This window comes from Gopherus evgoodei, chromosome 16, assembly GCF_007399415.2.
Source record: "Gopherus evgoodei ecotype Sinaloan lineage chromosome 16, rGopEvg1_v1.p, whole genome shotgun sequence".
In the NCBI taxonomy this organism is placed as follows: Eukaryota; Metazoa; Chordata; order Testudines; family Testudinidae; genus Gopherus; species Gopherus evgoodei.
The window spans coordinates 17,046,054-17,068,620 of record NC_044337.1 but is presented as its reverse complement, the minus strand read 5'-3'; the positions used below and the strand labels follow the sequence as shown (position 1 = coordinate 17,068,620).

At 47.1% G+C, this 22,567-nt stretch overlaps 2 protein-coding genes across 4 annotated transcripts; both read right to left on the bottom strand.

Annotated features, from left to right (window-relative positions):
* Window positions 1-1,511: 1,511 nt before the first annotated feature.
* On the bottom strand, window positions 1,512-17,254 carry SURF6 (surfeit 6). 2 transcript variants are annotated; one of them, XM_030535405.1, is made up of 5 exons: window positions 17,231-17,254; window positions 6,662-6,952; window positions 5,893-6,147; window positions 3,007-3,092; window positions 1,512-2,293 (listed from the first exon to the last, which is right to left on the bottom strand). In XM_030535405.1, exons 2-5 carry the CDS (start codon window positions 6,753-6,755, stop codon window positions 1,616-1,618), a joined length of 1,113 nt encoding a protein of 370 aa, XP_030391265.1. In that variant the 5' UTR covers window positions 6,756-6,952; window positions 17,231-17,254; the 3' UTR covers window positions 1,512-1,615. The 2 variants fall into 2 exon arrangements, with proteins under 2 accessions (XP_030391265.1, XP_030391264.1); XM_030535404.1 differs by lacking the exon at window positions 17,231-17,254 and adding an exon at window positions 8,172-8,229.
* MED22 (mediator complex subunit 22) lies at window positions 10,942-20,563 on the bottom strand. Of its 2 annotated transcripts, XM_030535426.1 has the most exons (5): window positions 20,450-20,563; window positions 19,755-19,897; window positions 18,006-18,086; window positions 17,231-17,439; window positions 10,942-12,564 (listed from the first exon to the last, which is right to left on the bottom strand). In XM_030535426.1, exons 2-5 carry the CDS (start codon window positions 19,875-19,877, stop codon window positions 12,366-12,368), a joined length of 612 nt encoding a protein of 203 aa, XP_030391286.1. In that variant the 5' UTR covers window positions 19,878-19,897; window positions 20,450-20,563; the 3' UTR covers window positions 10,942-12,365. The 2 variants fall into 2 exon arrangements, with proteins under 2 accessions (XP_030391286.1, XP_030391287.1); XM_030535427.1 differs by lacking the exon at window positions 10,942-12,564 and having other exon boundaries at window positions 13,935-17,439; window positions 20,450-20,556.
* Window positions 20,564-22,567: the final 2,004 nt, after the last annotated feature.

The following is a 22,567-nucleotide window of genomic DNA, read 5'->3' as shown; positions in this document are numbered from 1 at the left end:
ACTCCCTAAGATTTTTTGGGTTGAGGAAATAATATTTGCGCATGGAAGGTTGGGCAATGATATGAATATTCAGGTTAGTGCCAGAACTCTATAAGAGGGGAAACCACAATGTGGGGGTTAGATCTTTTTATCTTTTTTTTTTGGCCTTAGGGCCTTTTTTGCTTGGGGTTTCAGCTCAGCTTTTGCAATACAGCTCAGGATTGAGGAATCTGGACTACTGAACTTATCGGGCATGCCAGAGATGAGGCGAGTCCTCTCTCTCCCACTCCCAGGTCCCCAAGGAAGAATGTGAATATGCTAGTTTAAGTAGCTTGGTAAAGGGATGATACAACAAGGGTCTACAGAACTGTACTAGTGCTTTGTGGCTCGATGGTTTGGGGCATTGAGAATTCCTTTTTTTAATAAAATCTCTAGAGCCTGGCTTTATCCTCAGTGTGAATGTCTTTGCCACACACCCCAAGGGGCTGCACAAAGTATTGATCTCTCTACATTCTCTAGCCTGGTTTTGGGACAAGAACCTAAGTATATTCTGGTCAGATCATTGGCAAGCCTATAATAATAAAATCAGCCCATAAAAATCAGGTTAACAGGTGGCCTCCCAAACTTGGCAATCTTGACACATCATGGAAGTTCCACTCATTTTGTTTACTGAAAATATATTGGCACTGGTACAAAAGAAAACAGAGCTAGGTCTCTGTGTTGCCATATGGAAAACCTGTGCTCTAGCGCTGGTAGCTGTGGTCAGAGAGTGGCTACCAGGGAGAATTTTGCAGTGCTCTTTAAGAGCATGGCGCTACACACGGCTCTTTCCTTCCTTGTCATTGAGTTCACAATTTGCAACAGCCCCTTTTGGCATGGAAGAGGTAAGGCGGAATCAAAAATTAACTTCAACCTAAGCTCAGAACTGGAAATGTGAGGGGGTGTGTGTGGAGACCTGCAGCTGATGAATAAAGCTAGAAAGACTGGGTTGGGTATGGAAGACATCTTCTTAGCATATGTGCAATGGGCCTCAGCTGGCAGGTGACAGGATTCATCACTGAACTCGGTCTGCTGGTCGGATCATTTGCTTCCCCAGGCCGCGTACTGATGTGGAGCACAACATGAATGTTGATTCATGCTCCCTGTGGAAGGCATTAAGGGGGCTGAGCCAAACCTCAAAAGCCTGTATCAGATTCTATGCAATTTTAGATGTGTTAACATGCTACAGCCTAAGTAATAATGAACGAGAGATGCTGCTGATTTCCCCCCTACAGGGATAAACAGTTGCAATCACAAAGAAATGAGGGCTAGTCAGCCAATACCTGGAATATAAATGTTCCATTCTGGGCATCATGAAGTTAGAAAAAATAGCGCCCCCATCTTCCAAACTTAACATTAAGCAGCCAAGTAAACAGCTTGATTTTCAGAAGCATAACCAACCAACCCCAGGCCCAATGTTCAGCATGCCTGAAAAAATCAGGCCTAAACGTGGTTCTGGGTGGCTACAGGATAAACGGCACCAGGCATAGATATCAGAGCAGTTTTGTAAAACAGTTTATTAAGAGATCCCACAACAAGACCCATAAGCACTGGCTGAGAATCCATTTCCAGGCCACCAACACTGGCAGCCCTAGTCTCATTTCACACCAGCTTTCTCCAAGTCCTCTGGCAGGATTCGGCCCTTCTTCCGGGCCTTGTCCTTCCTGCGCTCCACCTTGGCCATCTTCTTCTTCTGAATGTTCTTACGTCGCTTGTCCTGCCGCTGCTGCATCTTCTCTACCACATGCTCTGTCCTCTTCTCCCACTGCTTCTGGCGCTGGGCCTTGTGCTTCTCCTTGCGCTTCAGGGCAGCCTTCAGACGTTCCTCATCATCGCGGATCTTGACACCTTCTGCCTTGTAAAGGACATTGGTCCATTTCATCTTATTTTCCAGCTCCTGGGCTTTCTTTTGGTCCTTGTCCTTCAGCTCCTCCAATTTGCTCTTCCGGGCTTCCAGCCTGCTCAGCAGCTGCTTGTAGTTCTTGCCTGTCAGAGGAGTGAGGTTGCCCTTCACTCTCTTCCTCTTCTCTCTCTTCTTCTCTGTCTTGCTCAGCTCCTCCTCCTCACAGACTTTGATCTGGTTGAAGATGATCCCAACCTTGCTCTCCTCCTCTGCTTGCTGTGGCTCCACAGCTGCAGCTGCCTCCTGGGCTCCCTTCTTCTCCATTTTCTCCTTCATCTTCAGCTCCTTTTCTCGGCGCCTCTTTCTCTCCTTCTCGTACTTCCTTCGGCGCCTCTTCTCCAGCACAGCTGGCGATAGTTCTTTAGTGCCACCCTAAAGGAAAGGCCAGAAGAGGAAGAGATGTTGTAAAGGGGTTGTACAGAATTTAGATATTACAGCTGAGATGACCTCAACTCCCTTGATCTATATTTCCCATAAGTGCCTTAAACATTTACCATCTTTCACAGGACCATCTAAGGTTAGAAGTTATGGGCCTGACTTTCAGAGGTGCTGAGTGTCCAGAACTCCAACTCCAACTGTGCATCCTAAATCCTGCTAGATCTCAGCCTTCTGGGAGTCTCCTAACCTTCCTCCTTCATACATTTGTGAATGAGCTTCTCCCTTACTGTCCCTGGCCTCAGACTATGTGGAGTCCAGACCTTGGGGTTTTCTCAGCCCTTGATTCTGGAGCTGTTTCACCTCTCATGAGATTCCCACCACAGTGCTCCTCCTCTGGTCGGGTGGATGTTCTCCTTCAAGACTGACCTGTACGAACTGGCTATTAAAGACGTCTGTCTAGTCTCTCTAGTCACTCTGGGCCATACACTACCCTGAACTCATGCACAAAACCCTGAGTGACATCGATAGGAGTGTCCCCCAGGAAAGAGCCCCAAACACATCACCTTCAATGAGAATGAATTCCCTTCACAGTTCACTCAGCAAGCTCTGGATATTGCTGGGAGACAGGGACTAGGTGGCCACCCTGCAACAAGCTGCAGCGGGGGTGGGAGGAACCAATCTATCCAATGAGTGGCTAATGCCCTTACCTGACCAGAGACTTCTTGCATCTTCTCATGTAACCTCTGACGCAAGATATTCACAGCAGAAAATGAACCAGGATCACTTTTTCTACCTGGTTAAAAAAAAAAAAGTGGGAGAATTAAGTAATTCACTTAGAATTCACTAGCCACATAGGAAATATCTTTGACAGTTTCCAGCAGGACCCAGGAAGAAAATGCAAGACACATTTTCCTCAGAAAATTTCATGGTGTCAAGTATCAGGGGGTAGCCATGTTATTCTGTATCCACAAAAACAACAAGGAGTCCGGTGGCACCTTAAAGACTAACAGATTTATTTGGGCATAAGCTTTCGTGGGTAATCCACTTCTTCAGATGCAAACTTATGCCCAAAAGTTTATGCCCAAATAAATCTGTTAGTCTTTAAGGTGCCACCGGACTCCTTGTTGTTCCTCAGAAAGGAACATTTCTTTAGAATTTCCTCCCCTCCATCTCTAACACTACTCAAGGTGATTGAACCTGGAAGAATTTTAGAACCATCCGGCAGCTGGTCAGTTTCTTTCATGCATTTAGTGCAGCTCTGAGCTATCACACTTGCAAACACTACTGGGGAATGTCTAAATCCAGACAAAAGCCTTTTCTTTGAAGAGTGAAAGGGGGCTTTCAAACACAGGCCTGCTTTACACCTAAACATTAGATTGACCTAGCTACATTGCTCAGAGCTGTGAAAAATTTTACACTGACCCTCCATGTAGATGCAGTTAGGTCAACAGAATTCTTCTATTAATCTAATCCACCTCTCTGAGAGGTGGTTAACTACATCATCTACGCTACAGCTTCACAGTGGCACAGTTGCGGCACCGTAGCTGTGCAGCTGTAGTGCAGACATACCCAAACTCCTCAATACATTAGGGCAGCATTTCAAACTGTGGCTCAGGAAGTTGCCTCCTTAACATTGATGAAGCATCTGCAGAGTGACCTGGGGAGATAAGAGCAGCAAGGGCTTTAAGCAGCTTGGGGAGATTCCAGGGTACCTGTAAATGAGAAGTCACACTCCCAGGCAGTGGAAACAAAGAACCAAGCAACACAACAATCAAATTCAAGTGAGTTTATTTTCAGCCTCTCTCCTTAGCAAGGTATGAAAAACATCACTTTTTCAGGTGACCAAACACTCTAGTTGCTGCAGAGCAGGCGGGGCACTCACAGAGGTGTCAGCCATATGACAAACTCTAGTTGATGAAGTGACCCACAATCCACATTTCATTTCTCCCAAGTGGGACAATGAAAAATCAGTTACTCAGGGCTTGTCTACATCAGAAAGTTGCAGCGCTGGTGAGGGAGTTACAGCGCTGCAACTTTGAGAGTGTCCACATCTGCAGGGCATCACCAGCGCTGCAACTCCCTGTTTGCAGCGCTGGCCGTACTCCCGTTTTGTCTCGGGTGTAGAGGATCCAGCGCTGGTGATCCAGCGCTGGTAATCCAATGTAGACAGTTACCAGCGCTTTTCTTGACCTCCGTGGAAGGAGGAAGCCTCTGGTAATCAAGCTGGTTTCCTTTCCCGGTTTGGAGCCACCCAGCAAACCGCAGGGAAGGAGACCTGCTTGCTCGGGGTTCCGGGACCGAGAGAGCAAACCGGGAAAGGAGACTAGCTTCGCCGCGGTTTGCTCTCGCGTTCCCGGAGCCAGCCAGCAAACCGCAGGGAAGGAGACCTGCTTGCTCGGGGTTCCGGGACCGAGAGAGCAAACCGGGAAAGGAAACCAGCTTCGCCGCGGTTTGCTCTCTCGGTCCCGGAACCCCGAGCAAGCAGGTCTCCTTCCCTGCGGTTTGCTGGCTGGCTCCGGGACCGAGAGAGCAAACCGCGGCGTTCCCGGTTTGCTCTCTCGGTCCCGGAACCCCGAGCAAGCAGGTCTCCTTCCCTGCGGTTTGCTGGCTGGCTCCGGGACCGAGAGAGCAAACCGCGGCGTTCCCGGTTTGCTCTCTCGGTCCCGGAACCCCGAGCAAGCAGGTCTCCTTCCCTGCGGTTTGCTGGCTGGCTCCGGGACCGAGAGAGCAAACCGCGCCGTTCCCGGTTTGCTCTCTCGGTCCCGGAACCCCGAGCAAGCAGGTCTCCTTCCCTGCGGTTTGCTGGCTGGCTCCGGGACCGAGAGAGCAAACCGCGGCGTTCCCGGTTTGCTCTCTCGGTTCCGGAACCCCGAGCAAGCAGGTCTCCTTCCCTGCGGTTTGCTGGCTGGCTCCGGGACCGAGAGAGCAAACCGCGGCGAAGCTGGTTTCCTTTCCCGGTTTGCTCTCTCGTCCCGGAACCCCCCTTGAAGCCGCCCAACAGCGCTGCAGTGTGGCCACATCTAACACCACTTGCAGCGCTGGTTGCTGTAAGTGTGGCCACTCTGCAGCGCTGGCCCTATACAGCTGTACTAATACAGCTGTAACAACCAGCGCTGCAAAATTTTAGATGTAGACATGGCCTGAGTTTTCATTTTGTCCACAGTCCTACAGGTGCTGTGGCACTCAGACAGCAAGCCCTGCAATGGAGTGTTTATTAGTTTAAGAACAACTGTTTGTATTGGAATTTAGATTTTTACAAATTCAAGGAAATATTTGTCAATTTTAGGATTTACAAAAAGCTTTTACAAAATTATATTAGATCTGAACCGACAGTCTCTTTTTTCCCCCTGCAGTTACAGACATCTCTCCTTTGCACATCTCCAGTTAGTGAATCCAGCTGCAACATTACAACTTGCTTGTCTCGAACCTCACACCGTTTGCAGCCTGATCTCAGCAAAGGACAAACTCAATACTCATGCATGGAGACTTGGAATAGTCTTCCTGGTTCCAGTTTGTTGGCATGGGGAAGGAAGAAAGACAAGGCTCAGGTCAGACAGATTTAGCCTGTGAATTGGCCATCCGACCCCTCTCACCTGTAGTTCCATTCTCACTTTTGCTCATGGCTGTTCCCGTTGGAGCAGCTCTGCTCCCATTGGGTGCTCTCTGTTCAGCTGGGGTAGATGTGTTAAGATTAGGTACTGCCTTCTTAGCTGGAGCAGATGTGCTGGTATTGGGTGCTGCCTCCTTAGCTGGAGGGGCATCTGCCTTCTCAGCTTGCTTTCTGGGTTTCTTTCTCTTCTTTTCCTTTGGCTGGCTACCAGCATCTCCAGACCCAGCTTGCTTGGAAGCTGAAAGGCATAGGAAAGGTTTAGAAAGTAACAGGACAGCTCTTTCTTCACTATCCTCCTCACCAACCACATATTACTGAAAATTAGGGGCCTGGCAACATCCTGCATTTAATTTTAATGCTGACATAAGCCTCTCTTTAGTTATGGGATTTAGATCTTATCTATGTTCAAATGACAGATGTTAGGAGAACCCAGCTACAGACCAGTTGTGTCCTATGTTCCCAGTCCAGCAACTATTTAAACAAATGTATAATTCTATGCACATGAACAGCTGCACAGCAGTTGAGGGGACTAATCATGTGAGTAAAATTACACATGTGCTTAAAAATCTGCAGGATCGAGGCCCACATTACAGTACGGTTTGGTTTGGTTTTTACCTACCAAGTCATACAGACCAGACCAAACGGCGTGACAGCCCTACTAAAAAGAACATGCTACAAGCCAGGGTTTCTAGAGATCAGAAATTAGCATCAAGAAATGGAGTCTCGTTGCACAGGGCAAATAGGTTTAATACCGAATGTTCTTTTCCGTGGCTCCTGGACTTGCTGCACACAAATTTTCTTAGCTAAACTCTGCAGGTATGAGTCTTTGGTGGCCAGACTAGCCATGTCTAATCCAGGCCACCTGGCAACAGCAATAAAATACAGGAGAATCCACACAGTCGTGCTCCAGAATTAAGAGGGGCTCAATTCAAGCGATGATGTGCCCCACACGTGTCCGTCCTTTGGAGCAGGGCCACCTGGGTGAGTGCCTGGGGGATCACCAGCACTGAATGAAGTCCAGAGACAACATCCATCTCCTTGCCCTAGATGTTGAAAAAAACAGCTGGTTAATGAGAGAGTGGACAAGGGGCTTTATTTAATGCACAAAGAGAAATGTAACAATGGGGACTTGGGTAGCAACTTTATGACTGCACAGGGGACAACACAGAAGAGAAGTGGCAGGAGGGAGGGAGAACTGGAGGAGAGAGCTGCAGGGGAAAGGGGGGACAGCAGGGAGGGAGGGACAATAGAGGGGACATGGGGGTTCAGCAGGGAGAGAGGGGCAATAGAGGGAGGCACAGGGGATGGGCGGGGAGGAAGGGGCAAGGGAGGGCCACAGGGGATGGGCAGGGGGACAGCAGGGAGGGAGGGGCAGAGGGGCTTATGGGGGGTGAGCAGAGGGACAGCGGGGAGGGAGGGACAGTAGAAGGGGCACAGGGGGGCACAGGGACAAGGGAACAGTAGAAGGGTGCATGGGGATGGACACAGGGACAGTGGGGAGGGAGGGGGAAGGACATGCAGACAGCTGGGAGGGAGGGATAGGAGAGAGGGCACAGGGACAAGGGGAGGAAGGGACAGTAGGGGGACACAGGGGATGGTCAGGGGGACAGGGGGGCAATAGAGGGGCTTACGGGGGGTGGACAGAGGAACAGCAGGGAGGGAGGGACAGTAGAAGGGGCACAGGGACAAGGGGACAGTAGAAGGGTGCATGGGGATGGACGTGGGGACAGTGGGGAGGAAGGGACAGTAGAGAGGCCGCAGGGACAAGGGAAGAGACGGACAGTAGAGGGGGCACAGGGACAAGGGAAGAGAGGGACAGTAGAGGGGGCACAGGGACAAGGGAAGAGAGGGACAGTAGAGGGGGCACAGGGGATGGTCAGGGGGACAGAGGGGCAATAGAGGGGTTTACGGGGGTGGGCGGGGAGACAGTGGGGGGCAATGGGGGGAGGGGGCAATAGAGGGGTTTACGGGGGTGGGCGGGGAGACAGTGGGGGGCAATGAGGGGAGGGGGCAATACAGGGGTTTACGGGGGTGGGCGGGGAGACAGTGGGGGGCAATGGGGGGAGGGGGCAATAGAGGGGTTTACGGGGGTGGGCGGGGAGACAGTGGGGGCAATGAGGGGAGGGGGCAATAGAGGTGTTTACGGGGGTGGGCGGGGAGACAGTGGGGGGCAATGGTGGAAGGGGGAATAGGGAGAAGGGCCTGGGCCTGCCGCCAGCTCCCAGACACCCCCCGCCCAGGGACGGGCCCCCGGAGCCTCACCCCCGCGCCGCCTCCTCCTGCCAGCCGAGCCGGAACCCACATGGCCGGGCAGGCAGCGCTAGCCGAACGCCGAGCGCACCCTCGCTCCCCATTGGCAGTGGCGGCGAGGGGCGGGGCCCGAGGAGGAAGCGCGGCGCGCGCCTTGCTGGGGCTCGGGGTCGGCTGCGTGCCCTGCCCTGGGGCCCTGCCGCGCGGGGGACGCGCGCTGGTTGCATTACTGCAGGCAGCAGGGAGGGGCTGTGCCTATAGCACGTGGCGGGCAGTTCCCCCGCTGTCTACCCCACCTTCTCCCTCGCCTGCTTGCGTCGTGCAGTGCGTCGTGCCAGGGTTCATGCTGACTTTGTACATCCCTTTGAATTCTCCCTTCTGTTGCAGCTGCGTCCAAAATAACACACACATGCGTGTGTGTGTCCGAGATTTCTCTGTCCCCTGGCTTGTCCACAAACTGAAATTAGCTGGCAGGGCTATTCCAGACTAGCTCCTCGTGCAAATTCTATTCCAGACCCATAATAATTCTTCGGCTTTGTGAGTGAATTATTCCAGAATAAAGTGATTTTTATTCCAGAATTGTGTCCACACTGGGAGTTACTGCTTTATTTCTGAGGCTCTCAAGACATTTTACAAGTTCATTTCCCAGCTACCAAAATTCAACCACTTCTAGGATGGAACAGCTGACGGTGAACAGTTTACAACACAACAGGGCAGTTAGGTAGGGTGAACAGATGTCCCAATATTATCGGGACCATCCCAATATTAAGAACTTTGTTTTATATATTCAATTATATCAGTCCCCCGAAAAAAAAAAAAGTGTCCTGATTTTTCACATGTCCCATCTGGTCTTCCTCCAGTTAGGCCAGGCAGCGAGTTAAAACTACACAAGGAATTTTAGGGAGGCAGGATGTAATTATACAACTAAATCGACTAAGATAGGTGTGGGTTGTGCAACCTTACCCCTAATTTTGTTTAAACTGTCCTGGAGGTTATTTACCCTGAAATATTTTAAACAAAACTCACACATCCTGATTCTAATGTACTTAACACAATACTGACAACTTCAAGTGTACAAAAATCATGAGATTTTAAAAAATAATATACTTCAGGTTATTTTTATTTGCTTTCAGGTTTCCAACTCTTTAGGGTTGACTGAATGGCATCACATTTTCACAGTAGAAACTTTTTCTTTTTAATGAAAACTGAGATTCTCATGAAATCACGTGACTAGGAGTTTGGGCTTTGAGAAAAAACACCAAGTGTTGTAGAACCTCTGCTAAAATCATGAGTTGAAAACAATAAATAAGCATATAGAGAATACGTAACTAACTCTTTGTATGAGGCAGTAGATAATCCTGTTATGTCCATCCAGGAATTGCACCTGTATCTTACAGATGACTTAATGAACTGTATCAGAGGGGTAGCCGTGTTAGTCTGGATCTGTAAAAGTAGCAAAGAATCCTGTGGCACCTTATAGACTAACAGATGTTTTGGAGCATGAGCTTTCATGGGTGAATACCCACTTCATCAGATGCATCCGATGAAGTGGGTATTCACCCACGAAAGTTCATGCTCCAAAATGTCCGTTAGTCTATAAGGTGCCACAGGATTCTTTAATGCACTGTGTACAAGATAACATACCATGTTTATCTTTATTAATAAAGTACTGTAACCATTGCAATGAGCACTGTTGATTAATCACTATGCAAGAGTATTTCTTTATAGTTTTGATTCCCTAAGCTGTAAATCCTGCTCCTCCAGCCCACATATTCACGCTCAATGCAAGTTAATGTCAGCGGAACATTCGCTTGCGTAAGGATTGCAAAACTGCATCCAGAACAGTATTTTTACTCTTGACGAAGGGAGAGTGAAAAGGACTTTCTGGTAAGGACATGTTAGGGTAACACTTGCACTGCAGCTTTACTGGTCTTTAGAAGTAAAATAATCTTGTGAGAATAGAAGTTACTCTCCCACTTAGCAAAAACCATAGTAGCCTTATTTGACATTTTAGCTGGATTCATGGAACTAAAGCAGTGCTCATATTAAGAGCAGTACATGAGGTTGGTACAGGGAATCCTTCTCCCCAGGAATTATTTTGGACAGTGATCTTTTAGGTCAGGCTTTTTAGCGGGGCCTAAGTGGGTTAGGATTCATGGGTGACTTTCAGTGGGAGTTGGGTTTCTTGTTGGAAATCTCAACCTTAGTTTCTCATAGCAAGGTGCATGAAGTGTCCACAGCATCTAGCTGAGAGGCAACAAATAAGATCATAGAATCTCAGGGTTGGAAGGGACCTCAGGAGGTGTCTAGTCCAACCCCCTGCTCAAAGCAGGGCCAATCCCCAACTAAAACCCCAAATGGCCCCCTCAAGGATTGAACTCTCAACCCTGGGTTTAGCAGGCCAGTGCTCAAACCATTGAGCTAATGTTCTGCATGTTGCCAGGATTTTGCAACAGAGATTTCACACCTGTGACCCCAAGATGTAACACACAGACTAAGCCAAACCACTGGCCTGTGCTGTAGGTGATAAAGCACAGCAACGTTCGAGGAAGTCCCTGGGCAGCTCCCCAGATAAGCCCCATAGACCTCCTGCTTCACCTTGCATGTTTCAGTTCAGCAATACTCAACCCTTCTGCAAAGTCAAACTTCAGTGTCAGCAGGAAGAGGCACTGGAGTGGGGTTTTGCTTTGAACATTTGGGGAAATGCTCTTCCCATTACATACACACATGTAAGATTCTCACATCACCCTCCCTTTGCAGCTGAAAACACACACTTTAAGAATTATACAAAACCAAGTTCATTTTATTCAGCCATCTACTTACAAAATAAATGGGCGGGGGAACAATCCCCGAGAGAAGTGTGAAACTACAGTAGAATACTGACCAGGGATTTAATTGCATTCTGGGTACACCAGTAGTTCTGCAATGTTTAGACATTGATCTGTAATGTTACATCCCATTTCAAATACTTTCTTTCAATTACACAAGTAGAATTAGCTTAAATGACTGAAAGGAGGAAGCTGTTTGCAGTGGTCCCAGGACATGAGAGAGAAGGTGGGTGAAATAATATCTTTTGTTGGATCAACTTCTGTTGGTGAAAGGGACAAAGCTTTCAAGCTACACAGAGCTCTACTAAGGACAGTGAGAGTTGAGTACCCAGGTGCTACTAGATAGCTTTGACTGAAGCACCAGAAATAGTTTCTTAAAAGGAAAAGGAAATTGCACAGAATGCTTCCTCTTAACTAGGAAACCAAAGACCTTCTTATCCATGAGCACCCATCAAACTACAACTCTCCCCACTGTCTTTGATTAAACAGCACTAATCATTGCCCAAAAAAATAACCTCATAGCAGCTTCATTGACCATTTGACAGAAAAATGGAGTCTGAGCACCCACTTGGGTGCCAGAGAGTCCTTAATTCTAATCCTGGCTCTGACACTGCCTCAATCTATAGCCTTGGGCAAGTCGCTGCACTGCTGCCTTGGTTTCCCTTGCACTTCAATGGGAACAGTATTTATGTCTGTGGCAGGGGTGTTCTGGGGAGTCCAGGTAGCTTTAGCTCTCCCATCTCAGTAGTTTCTGAACACAAGGATTCAAGTTTGCAAAGCACCTTGAAGGTGAAGTGTTATATACACATACTGAGGAGGTTATTATTTTTGTAAACTTCAGCGGAAGTCATTTTAGTGCCACCCCAGAAGAGGCAGAGGCTGAGAATACTGACATAGGAAGCACACAAACGTTGATTAACTTGAGTCTTAGGAAGAATAAATACTGAAAAAAACCCCACCCTAAACCTTGACCCACATTTCCTATTCAGGACCAGAATACACTCGATTCCTGCTCAGCACAACAACATGTTCCCAACCCGGGATTCACATGGAAACAAACTCCATGCTCCTAATGGTCTCTACATGCAGCTATCATGCGGTAACATAAGACAAATCCTAGCTCAAAGTTACTATAGCAGTCATTTTCCTATTGGCCTATTACTTCTGCCATAGCCCTATGGTAACACTTTCTCAGACATGGCTCAAGAGGTGAAGACGACACTGCTGATATCCACTGAATGGCAGCAGCTGACCTGCAAACACAACTACAGTACGTTATTCCGGCAGTTGGAGAAGGTTGGCTCAATACAGCAGCTGGGAAGACTCCATCAGCTCAGCACGACTGGTCTGAGCATGCTCAGCGGGCACGGCATCCTCTTCAGGAGTGCTCCGTCGGGCCTGCCCCGTGCCCGTTCACGTGAGGGTGTGACGGGGTTGAGGTCTGAGGAGCCGTAATGTTCTGCTCTGCCGTGGCAGCTGCCAGAGGCATGGAGAGACCTTCAGGGGAAAGCACAGCAGGGTCTTCTCTCCAGTAGGCTTCGCACAGAGGAAGATCATTGGTGTCACATAGACTGTAGCTTTCCAGAACAAGCCACCCCAGTAAGGAGAGACAGCAGGTGCAATGAGAAAGGGGAGGGGGGGAAAAAAAAAAAAGAGGGGAGGGGAGAAAGCAAGACAGAAGCAAAGCATTAAGAAAATGGCAAAAGCATCCATAGACATAATGTTTGTGGATTATAACTTTATCATGAGTCTCATGACACTGATGTTCCCTAACAGGGTTCGGACTGGTGTGTGATCTCACTGCCCTGGGAAGGATCAGGGGTCGTTTCATTGAAGCCAGCAGCGTTACTCCAGTCTGAAATTGGCGGGTGGGTCCACTCTAATTCCCATTCAAGTCAAAGGAAAGACACCTGGGGCAAAATCCCAGCCTCATTAAAGTCAATGGTAAAACTCCTATTCACGTAAGTGGGGCCAGGATTTCATCTCTGGCAATTTCACTGAGAGTTAGATCTGGATTCAACTGAGAGGAGAATCAGGCCCTTTGGCCCTAATTTCACTAGTGATTTTGGGTGCCCAGCTTAATACACCTGACCTTGATTTTTTTTTTAGAAAAGCAGTGTGTGCTCACAGTTCCAGCTGCTGGGAACTGTGAATACTCTGCACCTCTCAAACTCAGGTCTAGGATCTAAAAACTAGCAGCCACTTTTAAAAGTTTGGGCTGTAAGTATTTAGAATCAGGGTTATTCTTGATTTACCATGGGGCAAAAAAGTACTTTAGGAGCATTACTACATTGTCACTGAATTGCTTGGAGGTCTGTATTTGTAAGATCATCATTCCATTCTTTTTGTTAAGAACCAAAAAAACCCAAAGCCTCTATTCCCTTTTCTAGTGTTATGACTAATAGCTAAAAAAGTTATGTGCCAAGAAAAGGACAATGGATTCTCATGCTGCAGGATCACTGTGGGGGGCAGGAAATTCCCTGCCCCCCCATCTCTAGCATTACCAGATTGGCAAAGATTTATGCCTTCTTCTGCAGCATTTTTGGTCAGATTTTCACAAGTGTTGATCATCTGCAGCTTCCATTAACTTTAACAGGAACTGTGTGTGCTCAGCTCTTCTGAAAAAGCAGACAACGGTGGTTGACCACTGCAGGGTATAAGAGTAGGTGGACCAGTAGGGTGAACAGTTCTGACAAATCCTGGGTTCCTAAGCTAGTGGCCATCTCTTGTCCCTGTGTTGCCCTGGTCCTGCTCTGAAGTTTGAGGTAGATGCACAGTGGCAGGGTATAAATCAAAATTAAAAAAAAAAAAAAGAATAAATAAAAAGGAGGAAAAAATGCTGGAAGAGAGGAAGGAGCTGCCCATGCAAGAGACACCCAGAGATGGAAGTGAGTGCTGTAACAGGAAGTAGCTTGTGTTCAAAATAAAACAAACCCAAGAGGTTCAGTGATTTTCTTGTTTCTGTTTTATTTACCATTAATAGACTCAAATAGAGATTTATGGGAAATATTTTAAAAGTAAAATATATATAAAAAGAGACTAAACACTTTGAACTGAAGAGACGTGTCTAGCAGGTTGAACTCCAAACCCATCCTCCAGTCACCAAGCCGTGCTCTCAGAGAGACAGGAGTGTGAACCAGGAATTCAGAGCTCCGGCCACAGGTGGCTGGATAAGGAAAGCTGGAGTGCACGGGCTACAAGGGAGGTTACTGATTTAAAGCACTTGGTTTTTGGTAGTTCCAGAGAATTCACCCAATGCCAAGTCAAATCATCTCTTTTCCCGCAGTCGCCCAGCTAGGTTTGCTAGAGAGAAGGGAAGGGTGTTTACTATCTGGGGCTTTTGCACCATCACCAAGTGAGGTCCCTTCATTGAGGTATGAAGGCTTTTCACTCCATCCTTCAGTGTCTACGCAAAGCAAGGCTGCCACTGAGGTATACAAGAAGGACTGGTGCCTAATTATTCCTGAATCCACCAACCATTTCTGCTGGATCTCAGCCCCTCATGACTGGATCCCAGAGCACTAGGGTCTGGTGTCCAGCAGACTTCATACAGGAGGACTACTAAGAACTCTTCAACCTAGAATCCAGGTGGAATGCAGCTCTGGAAAGGAAGTGGGCATCTCTCCTTCTCCTCCCTCCCTCCCTTAACTCCCCTGCCCCCCCCCCCAAGTTATTCTAGACCTCAAAATTTACACTACAGCTCTACAGCCAGTAACCTCAAGTTCACAGTTGTTACGGGGCTCTGCAAGGCACCATCCAATCTCACAGTGGAGAGGACCCTGAGGCTTTGATGGATGTGACCCCAAAGGAGATTCTGGGAGGCTGATGCTCAGGATTAAATCCTCCCCTCCTCCACCAGGGCTACACTATTGGGACCATGTGGGAAGGCACCTGCCTAACACAAAAGCACAAGTTGCTTTGCAAGATTCTTGGCTTGCAAATTTCCTCATGAAATCAGTATTTACCAGCAAAAACCCTACAGACATGCAATATTTATCAGTATATAGAGCAAGAGCATCTTCCAAACCCCTGGTACTGTGATAGGAGTGAGAATATGCCTTTCCAGGTGACACCTACCCAAAAGCACAGAGTCTAAGTCTATAGTCCTCTCACAGACAAGCAGTGACGTCAACAGGAGTTTTGTCTGCAGAAGGACTTGTGGGCCCTAGCAATACACAGGAACCAGCTGGAGGCTAACAGACTGGGTGCAGAGAATGCAATGCTCTGCAGCTTCACCCAAAGGGATGTCAGGAAACAATGTTTCAGGTGTTAAACTCTAAAGCTCTAACTATTCTGGATGGTGAAAAACAACCAACGGAAACCAGAGATTGGGAGAGCAATTTGGAACAGTGGTTGTGTGAAATCCTACTGTCCTGTTCCCACTGAAGTCAACTGCAAAGCTCCCATCAATTTAAGTGAGAGCAGGATCAGGCCACTATAGAACAAAATGATATGCCTGATCTTAGGCCGTACAAGGAGTTGACAGCTACTGAACCCCAGCTGAGCTCTCAGAATCAGTTTCATGTCACCCTCTCCAGGTACACACCGAGTCTTGCATTTACAGCCATTTAAACACAATTAACATCCTACAGCCACATGTAGTTTAATACATAATAGAAACACCTTTCTCCACATCAGACAGTAAAATTCTGTTTAAAAAATCCTTATGGTTCTATAAAAGTACTTTGAATAAGCCACTTGTGTCTATTTAAACACTCACATGTTTCTTTGGTGCAGAAATAAAGATTGCGTTAAATCTGTAGCTGATGGCACATGAAGGAGAAGGAAATAAGTGCTCAAGCACCAGTGGATGAAACATTAGGTGCAGCTACAGGACATGAAGCGCCATTAAAGAGACCATAGCTCTATACTCAAGGCAAGATTTCTCACCACATGAGCACTTCATATTAGAAACAGAATAAGACTGGACTGATTTGGTGCAATGAGGGGACAACCCCTCCGCTCCTGCTCGGACAGCAGTTCTGCTAGGAATGATGGCTTAGTGCAGTTTCAGGGCTAGGTAGATAAGAGACCACACCAGCATGGTCAGAACCCATTGGTCCAAAGATTAAAAGAGCCATTTTAGAATTACTCGTGTACATGCCAGAGCATCTGGTTACAATGTCACATACACACATCACAGGCTCACATTTGGGTCACCATAACCTCACACACCCCTGTTCGACCACCACAGGAGTGGATGTTGTCTATCAATTTATGAAATAATCAAGTCCTGACCCAGTTAAGACCTGAGGTTTTCCTTAGATCAGTCAGCATTGTGTAACCCTACTCAACTCCCTTTCCACTCATCTCCAAAATATTTACTGTCCTAAGACATCTTTTTATAATTGTTGCTCTTTTTTTCCCAGCTATGAAAGGTAAGTTTTCTTAAAATAATGCATCAATTTTAAAGGGACACCGTTGGGCTAACATTTGTTTCTAAAATACCTGCATTACCAGTAAATTATGGTCTGATTTTCAAAGTTCCAGTTGACTCGAGCATCTGTAACGATCACTAAACCATTTTTTTTTAATTCCCTAAAATAAAAATCAGCTTATCAAAGCTTATTAGAAGTGAAAGAAGTTTAAAGAGCTAGTTTGCTTTTCACCATTTATGCTGTTGATTAACTTGTCGCACTTCACCGACCTTGGACAGTGCAACCGAGCTAGTCCCTTTCAGATCTGATTCTGGAAACTTTCATTTACTGGAGCTCATTAACTAGCCACGTTGGGGGTTGCAACCATATTAGGAGAGAAAAAAGTATGTATTCATCAGAACTTATGTTCTATTGAAAGTCTTTAAAAAGATTTCACAAAAGATACATTAGGGGTAGGTTTTACAACAAAAACTCGCCAACCCTCTCACCCTGCTAGAGATAGAAAAATGCTGATTCTAAGCTACTTGATGATGTCCCTTTAGTTCAGTTTACATAGATTCCAGACAGTTGGTGGTGGTGAGCTATAAGGAATAGGCACGTTATGTAGTTAGGACACTTGTGAAAGAACTGGCACAGAAAAAGGCTCTTCCTCATACCAGCCTGACTGCTTAGCATCTCGATGGCTTGTTTTAGGTTGTAGAAGACAAGTTTGATCTAATTAAAAACACAGGTGTGAATTTTAAGGGGAAATATCCATTTAGGCTTGTGTCTTAAGGACCATCTGCTCTCCTATCCTGTTTCTCAGAAAGTGCTAGAGACAAGAGGAGGCTTGTTAGTACGTGGGAGTCCATGGCCCTATTTGTACCTGGAAGAGTAATATTCTTCTTCTAGTTCGTACAGATCAACAGAAATCTCATCCCTCAGCGAGATCAGCTTCTTGTCACACTCTTCCTGCAGGCTCCGCAGCTGCTGGTTACGCTGGTTAATGGCTTCGTTCACAGAGGGGAAGTCATTGAGGATCAAGAACTGCTTCAGGTCAGACACAAGCTTCATAAGGGACTCGCCAGCTCGGACCTTGCAGGGTGGATAAAATATTAAGCAAATGGGACACAGAGTGACTTCGGGTCCTTTACCATGGCTCTGCAACATGATCTGCTGGGCTGCTCCCTCAACGCCCCACCCCCGATACCAGACTTTGCAACATGGGAGCAACTTGGCTAAAATGCTAGCCAAAAGCCTGCAGTAGCAGAGGAAGAATGCAGTTGTCCATGCACACCAGGGGCACTATGCAACCTTCTGGCACTCTATGCATGAACAATGATGTTCTTTTGTTCCACTGGCAAGCACAGCCAACAGTAATATAAACCCAGAACTATATGTTTTGGTACCACTCAAAGGCAAAACTGGGCAGCTCTAAAAGTGAAAGTTCATCAGTTTGGGTCCCAACCCAAAGCGAAATCCAGAGCAAACAGAAAAATCGCTCCCTTCCTATGCCCAGGGAAAGCCACCCAGTGATGATTACACCTCTCACAGCAATTGACATTAGTATTCTGTGTGCTCCTTATGGATGTTGTAACGGACCACAGAGCACACAAGATCCGCTATGCAGCACGCCTGGTTGGCACACGAGCTGTACTTACAATGTTGGCAGCTCTGACATGCATCTCGTAGTTGTCCTGCTCACTCTGGGTCGCTCGAGAGACTTGGGTTTCATCTTCAATCTAAAAATTAATTTTAAAAAGCCATGTGTCTTCAGCTCACCCAATATTTCTGCATCCCAGAAGAAGTTATTACTTTAAAGAACAGTTTGTTTCAGTTCAAATCACATATAAAAAAGGGGCTTGTGTCCCTGATCCCATCTAGCAGATGTTTTTGGTAGGATCAGGGTTAGGAGTGCACCATTTCTTGATTTCCCATCTTTTCTTTCATGTTAACCAATTGCTGTTCACTTCTCTGTTTTCCTTGGACTGTATTCTTTAATTCTTCCCACCATTGATTTTCCAGCACTCCCAGCTTGTTTGATTGGACTGTTTTTTGAAAACTGAGTAGCATAATTTGCAGCTGTTCACTAGTAACCTGCTAAAAATAACTGTTAAAAACTCAGGCAGCCAAATTTGGCATCAATCTACCCTCACCCCATGTAAAGCTATTAAAGTCTCATTGAAGAATAAGACTAAGCTTGGCGTAGATGCAGAATAGATGCGTAACTGCAGAATTTGACTCCAGGAAGTGCTGAATCTCTATGATTCACCTAAATCTCACTGTTCAATTTTCAAATGCAGCCTTTTCCTGTGAGCTGGATTGGTATTTCTAGCCTTCAGGGTGTAATGATCATTCTGAGCAAAATTATTGGATCTACGTTTATATTTCAACCCATGTTACCTTAGTATTTAGTCCTACAAATGTATAATTAGGATGCAGGTAGTCTCACTGACTGGAAAATCGAGGCCTAAATTATAATCTTACATTTTTATGGTGCCTTTCATCCAAAGGGATCCCAAAGCACCTCAAAAATTATAAACAAGGATCACTTTTCCCCAGCACTCAAAATGAGCCACCTCTGCTCTAGATTTCAGCTAAAGAGCTAATTAGTCTCTATTAGTTCATTCCAAAACAAGGAGTCAGGTCAGAAATTCAGGAATTTTCTGATTATCTACAGTTATTTTCAGGATGAAGAGATCTATTCTTTTGTTCAGTGTGGTCAGAAAAACCCCGTCTGCAATGTGTTGCCTTTTCCATAGCGGCTAATTGGCCTTTGCCTCACCCACGGGTGTTTTACATAAGAAAGTTGGTGTAAGAAGGTGGGGACTATGCTAGTTAGTCACAGGCCAGAGGATTGTTCTATATATTATAGGCTAGGAGAATGGTTAATAAGTCCAAGTAAAAAGGAGGAAGAAATATAGATACACTTTTTTTGCAGTGACAATGCAAGTTGAGAAAGGTTTAGAGACTCCACAGCTGTAAAGGTATTACAAGCTGAAGGTTATTAGGAGTCATCTCCAGGATGTAAACATCTGGGGTAAGAGTGTTTTGATATATAGTTGTTAAATGTGATGTTAGTGGAGGAAATTTGTACCTTTAAGAGGTGCAGTAAACTGACTCTCTCAGATAGCTTCCCTAAATCTAACTGTGGAAAGGATTATTCTTTTGAGGGAAAGTTATATTTATGGGATGTTTAAAAATAAATCAACCTTTACATGACCTACCACTTGTGTGTCTGTTCTGCACAGACATTTGTTCCCTTGTTTAGGATTAGAGGGACTCTAGTGGTTCTTCTAACTAGTGGAAATAAAAAGTGAGTGGGCTCTGGATGGACTTCTATACCCATGCCTCACTCTGACAGCTACCAAATGGGTATTGACTTCATTGGCCTTCTTTCAAATGCCCACCTTAGCAGTCTTGATGATCTCTGTGAAGTTATCCATGATTGACTTGATGTCATCTTTCAGCCTCTTGTTGTAGGACTGTAGGAGGGTTTCTTTACTCTGGGGCAGGACTCGTTGTTGTGACATTGTGTTAAATTAGATTGGAACTGAAAGGCAGGAAGAGATAACATCTGTTACGAGCCCCAGCCCAGGGGCTGCACAACATATTAAATCCCAATAATTCCCATCAAAACCTTACACCAGCATATCTAAATGCTTCCTGTGAAACTCCTAGAGTCAACACCTCACAAAGCCAATCTCTTCTCCCTAGTCTACCCAGGAAGGGCTGTAATTCTGTTCCCACTGACCAGCAAGAGCAGGACTGGGCAATTATACAGTCTGAAATCTACACAACAGTTTAAACAAAAAAACAGCTCAGGCAAATAGTTACCATCAGGGGCCCTTGAAAAAAATTATGGGGGCCCACAACAGATTTCCAGGCAGCATCCTCAGCAAACCAGCTCCCTGGGAACAGGAAAGAAGGTACCCTAGCTAAGCCCTTCAGTACCCAGTAGCCTCCCTGATTGCTGGAGTGAGTGTCTACACTGGAGGCACGACTGTGCATTAATTTACAGCCCTCTAGCAGGCTACATCCACCTGCAACCTCCCACGAAACGGCCACTGAGGGCCGTGCATGCTGCGGGCTCTGCTCTACTCACCTAGCTAGTGCACAGGCATTGCCAGTCCCAAGCCACCTGCTTGGTGTCACCAACCCAGAGCTCTGCTGCTCTCAGCCATGCTGCAACCAACCACCTCGCCTGAGCGTCCCACCCGCCTCTCCTGGATTGGTCTCCTGCGCGCTCGTGGTTGGCTGCTGCGGACGCCAATCCTTTGCCCCGCGTTGGGACCTGTTTCAAGTAGAGTTGAGAGAGCACGTTTTTTAAAGCAGCAGCAGCAGGAGAGAGAGCGCGTCTGTCCGTCCGTTCTCCGACTTGCTCAGACACTAAACGTCTGCAGCCCCTGCTCTTTAAAAATGCTCCAATCAATTGCTCTAGGGACGTGCATGCAAGGTGGAAACTGCAGAATTTCTCCAAACTGTTATTACGGGGGGGGGGTACTCAAACTGGGGGTTGGGACCCATAAGGGGGTCGTGAGGTTATGACCGGGGGGGGGGGTCATGAGCTGTCAGCCTCCACCCCAAACCCCGCTTCACCTCCAGCATTTATAATGGTGTTAAATATATACAAATATGTTTTAATTTGCAGGGGGGATCGCACCCTGAGGCCTGTTATGTGAAAGGGCTTATGGGTACAAAAGTTTGAGAACCACTGACTTAGGCAGTCTTGAAAGCATCGGCCTACAGCACTTAAGCTGGGTAGTCTGCAGGGTCAGGCACAGCCGCGTATTATTATCACCTAGGGCGGCAAATTTGCAGGGGCTGCTAATTTGAGCACCCAGGGAGAAGCTTCTCGCCCCACCCTCCAGCTCGCTTCTGCCTCCACCGCGAGCGCGACGCCGCGTCTTGTTTCTCTCCCCTCCCTCCCAGCGCTTGCACCGCGAAAACAACTGTTTCGCGGGGCTGTTTTCGCGGGGCAGGGAGAAGGGGGAACACGGGGCACTGGGGGAAGAGGCGGGGATTTGGGGAAGGGGTTGTAATGGGGGGCGGGGAAAGGGTGGAGTCGAGGCGGGGTGTCAATTATTTCAGGGGCTAGAGCAAAATCATTAATCCCCCACTGGTGACTCAGGCAGATAATCCTCCATTTTTCACTTCTGAAAGACGTTGTAGCCTTAAGAGCTAGAGATACTTTTTTTTTTTTTTTTTTTTAAATTAAAGCTTAGCTTGAGCACAAGACACAGACCCCAACAAAAGATACCGGCTCCTGTCTCAGCATAAACTGGGCCTATTCCAAAGTAAATGCCTGTCCCAACTCTAGTTGAGCAGGGGTGAGGAAAACGGGGGCAAAACTTTCTTAAGCTTTGCATTAGTGTTTGGTTCATGCTGTGGAACGTAATGCATTAGTATTAACTTCCCCTTCACTTCCAACAGACAAGGAACAGAGCAGAGTGACCTCCTGCCCCTTATTTCAAGGGACCTGCCTGACCATTTTAAACAGTAGACTGAGCAGTAGAAATACACCTTTAGAGGAAAAGACATGCTTTGCAAAGGGATATAAGGCTTCCTTAAAATGCACCAAATTAAATAGTGCACTGTTATTTATTTGCATCCAATAGGTTGGGCAGGCGTTTTCACTTTTAACTAGATTGGAACCTGCAGGAAGGGTCAGAGCTGGGTGCATCCTAAGACCCAGGGGTGCCCCACGCAGCGATGCTTGCTGCCTATGCCCACGGACGGCTCTGCGAGTGCTTTTGTGGAAAGGAGCCTGAAGTGTCACAACTCATCAGCAACCAAGCCAGAGTCTTACCAAGGGTTTGAGGGAGCACCAGGAGGGCCAACTGCCACAGCATCTGCTGGCACGTAAGGTCCAAAAGGAGCCTTCTCTGTAAACTAGGGTGTTTACCCAGGTCCCCAGCCAGTTAGCTCCTGGGGTGATGAATGCTGTGAGCAGCTAAGGCTCATCTAGCAGAGCATATGCCCTGGCTCCCAGCCTGTCCTGACCTGCTTTGCCTTCCACAGTCAGGGTGGGTCTAGGCCATAGGTGTAGCAAAGTTTACTGTATCTGAGCAGCTTCCTCCTTAGTGGGGTCGTGTGGGCCTGGTGAGAGTTTCCGTGAGCGAGGATTGCAGGACTGGCCTGAGTCAGAGCATTTGGACTCTAATAGGCTGGTCTCTGCTGCAGGAGGGGCACCAAGGTTTTTGGTGCCCTAGGCAGGAGTCCT

Bases quoted from the DNA above. Each gene is read 5' to 3' on its own strand.
- SURF6 (XM_030535405.1), bottom strand. From the start codon at position 6,755: ATGGCTAGTCTGGCCACCAAAGACTCATACCTGCAGAGTTTAGCTAAG. The intron at 6,148-6,661 runs GTATTAAACCTA...TATGCCTTTCAG, and splicing joins GCCACGGAAAAGAACATTCG to CTTCCAAGCAAGCTGGGTCT. The intron at 3,093-5,892 runs GTGAGAGGGGTC...TTTTTTAACCAG, and splicing joins AAGTGAGAATGGAACTACAG to GTAGAAAAAGTGATCCTGGT.
- MED22 (XM_030535426.1), bottom strand. From the start codon at position 19,877: ATGTCACAACAACGAGTCCTGCCCCAGAGTAAAGAAACCCTCCTACAG. The intron at 17,440-18,005 runs GTAAGTACAGCT...CCACCCTGCAAG, and splicing joins ATGTCAGAGCTGCCAACATT to GTCCGAGCTGGCGAGTCCCT. The intron at 12,565-17,230 runs GTACAAATAGGG...TGTTCTGGAAAG, and splicing joins GAAGAATATTACTCTTCCAG to CTACAGTCTATGTGACACCA.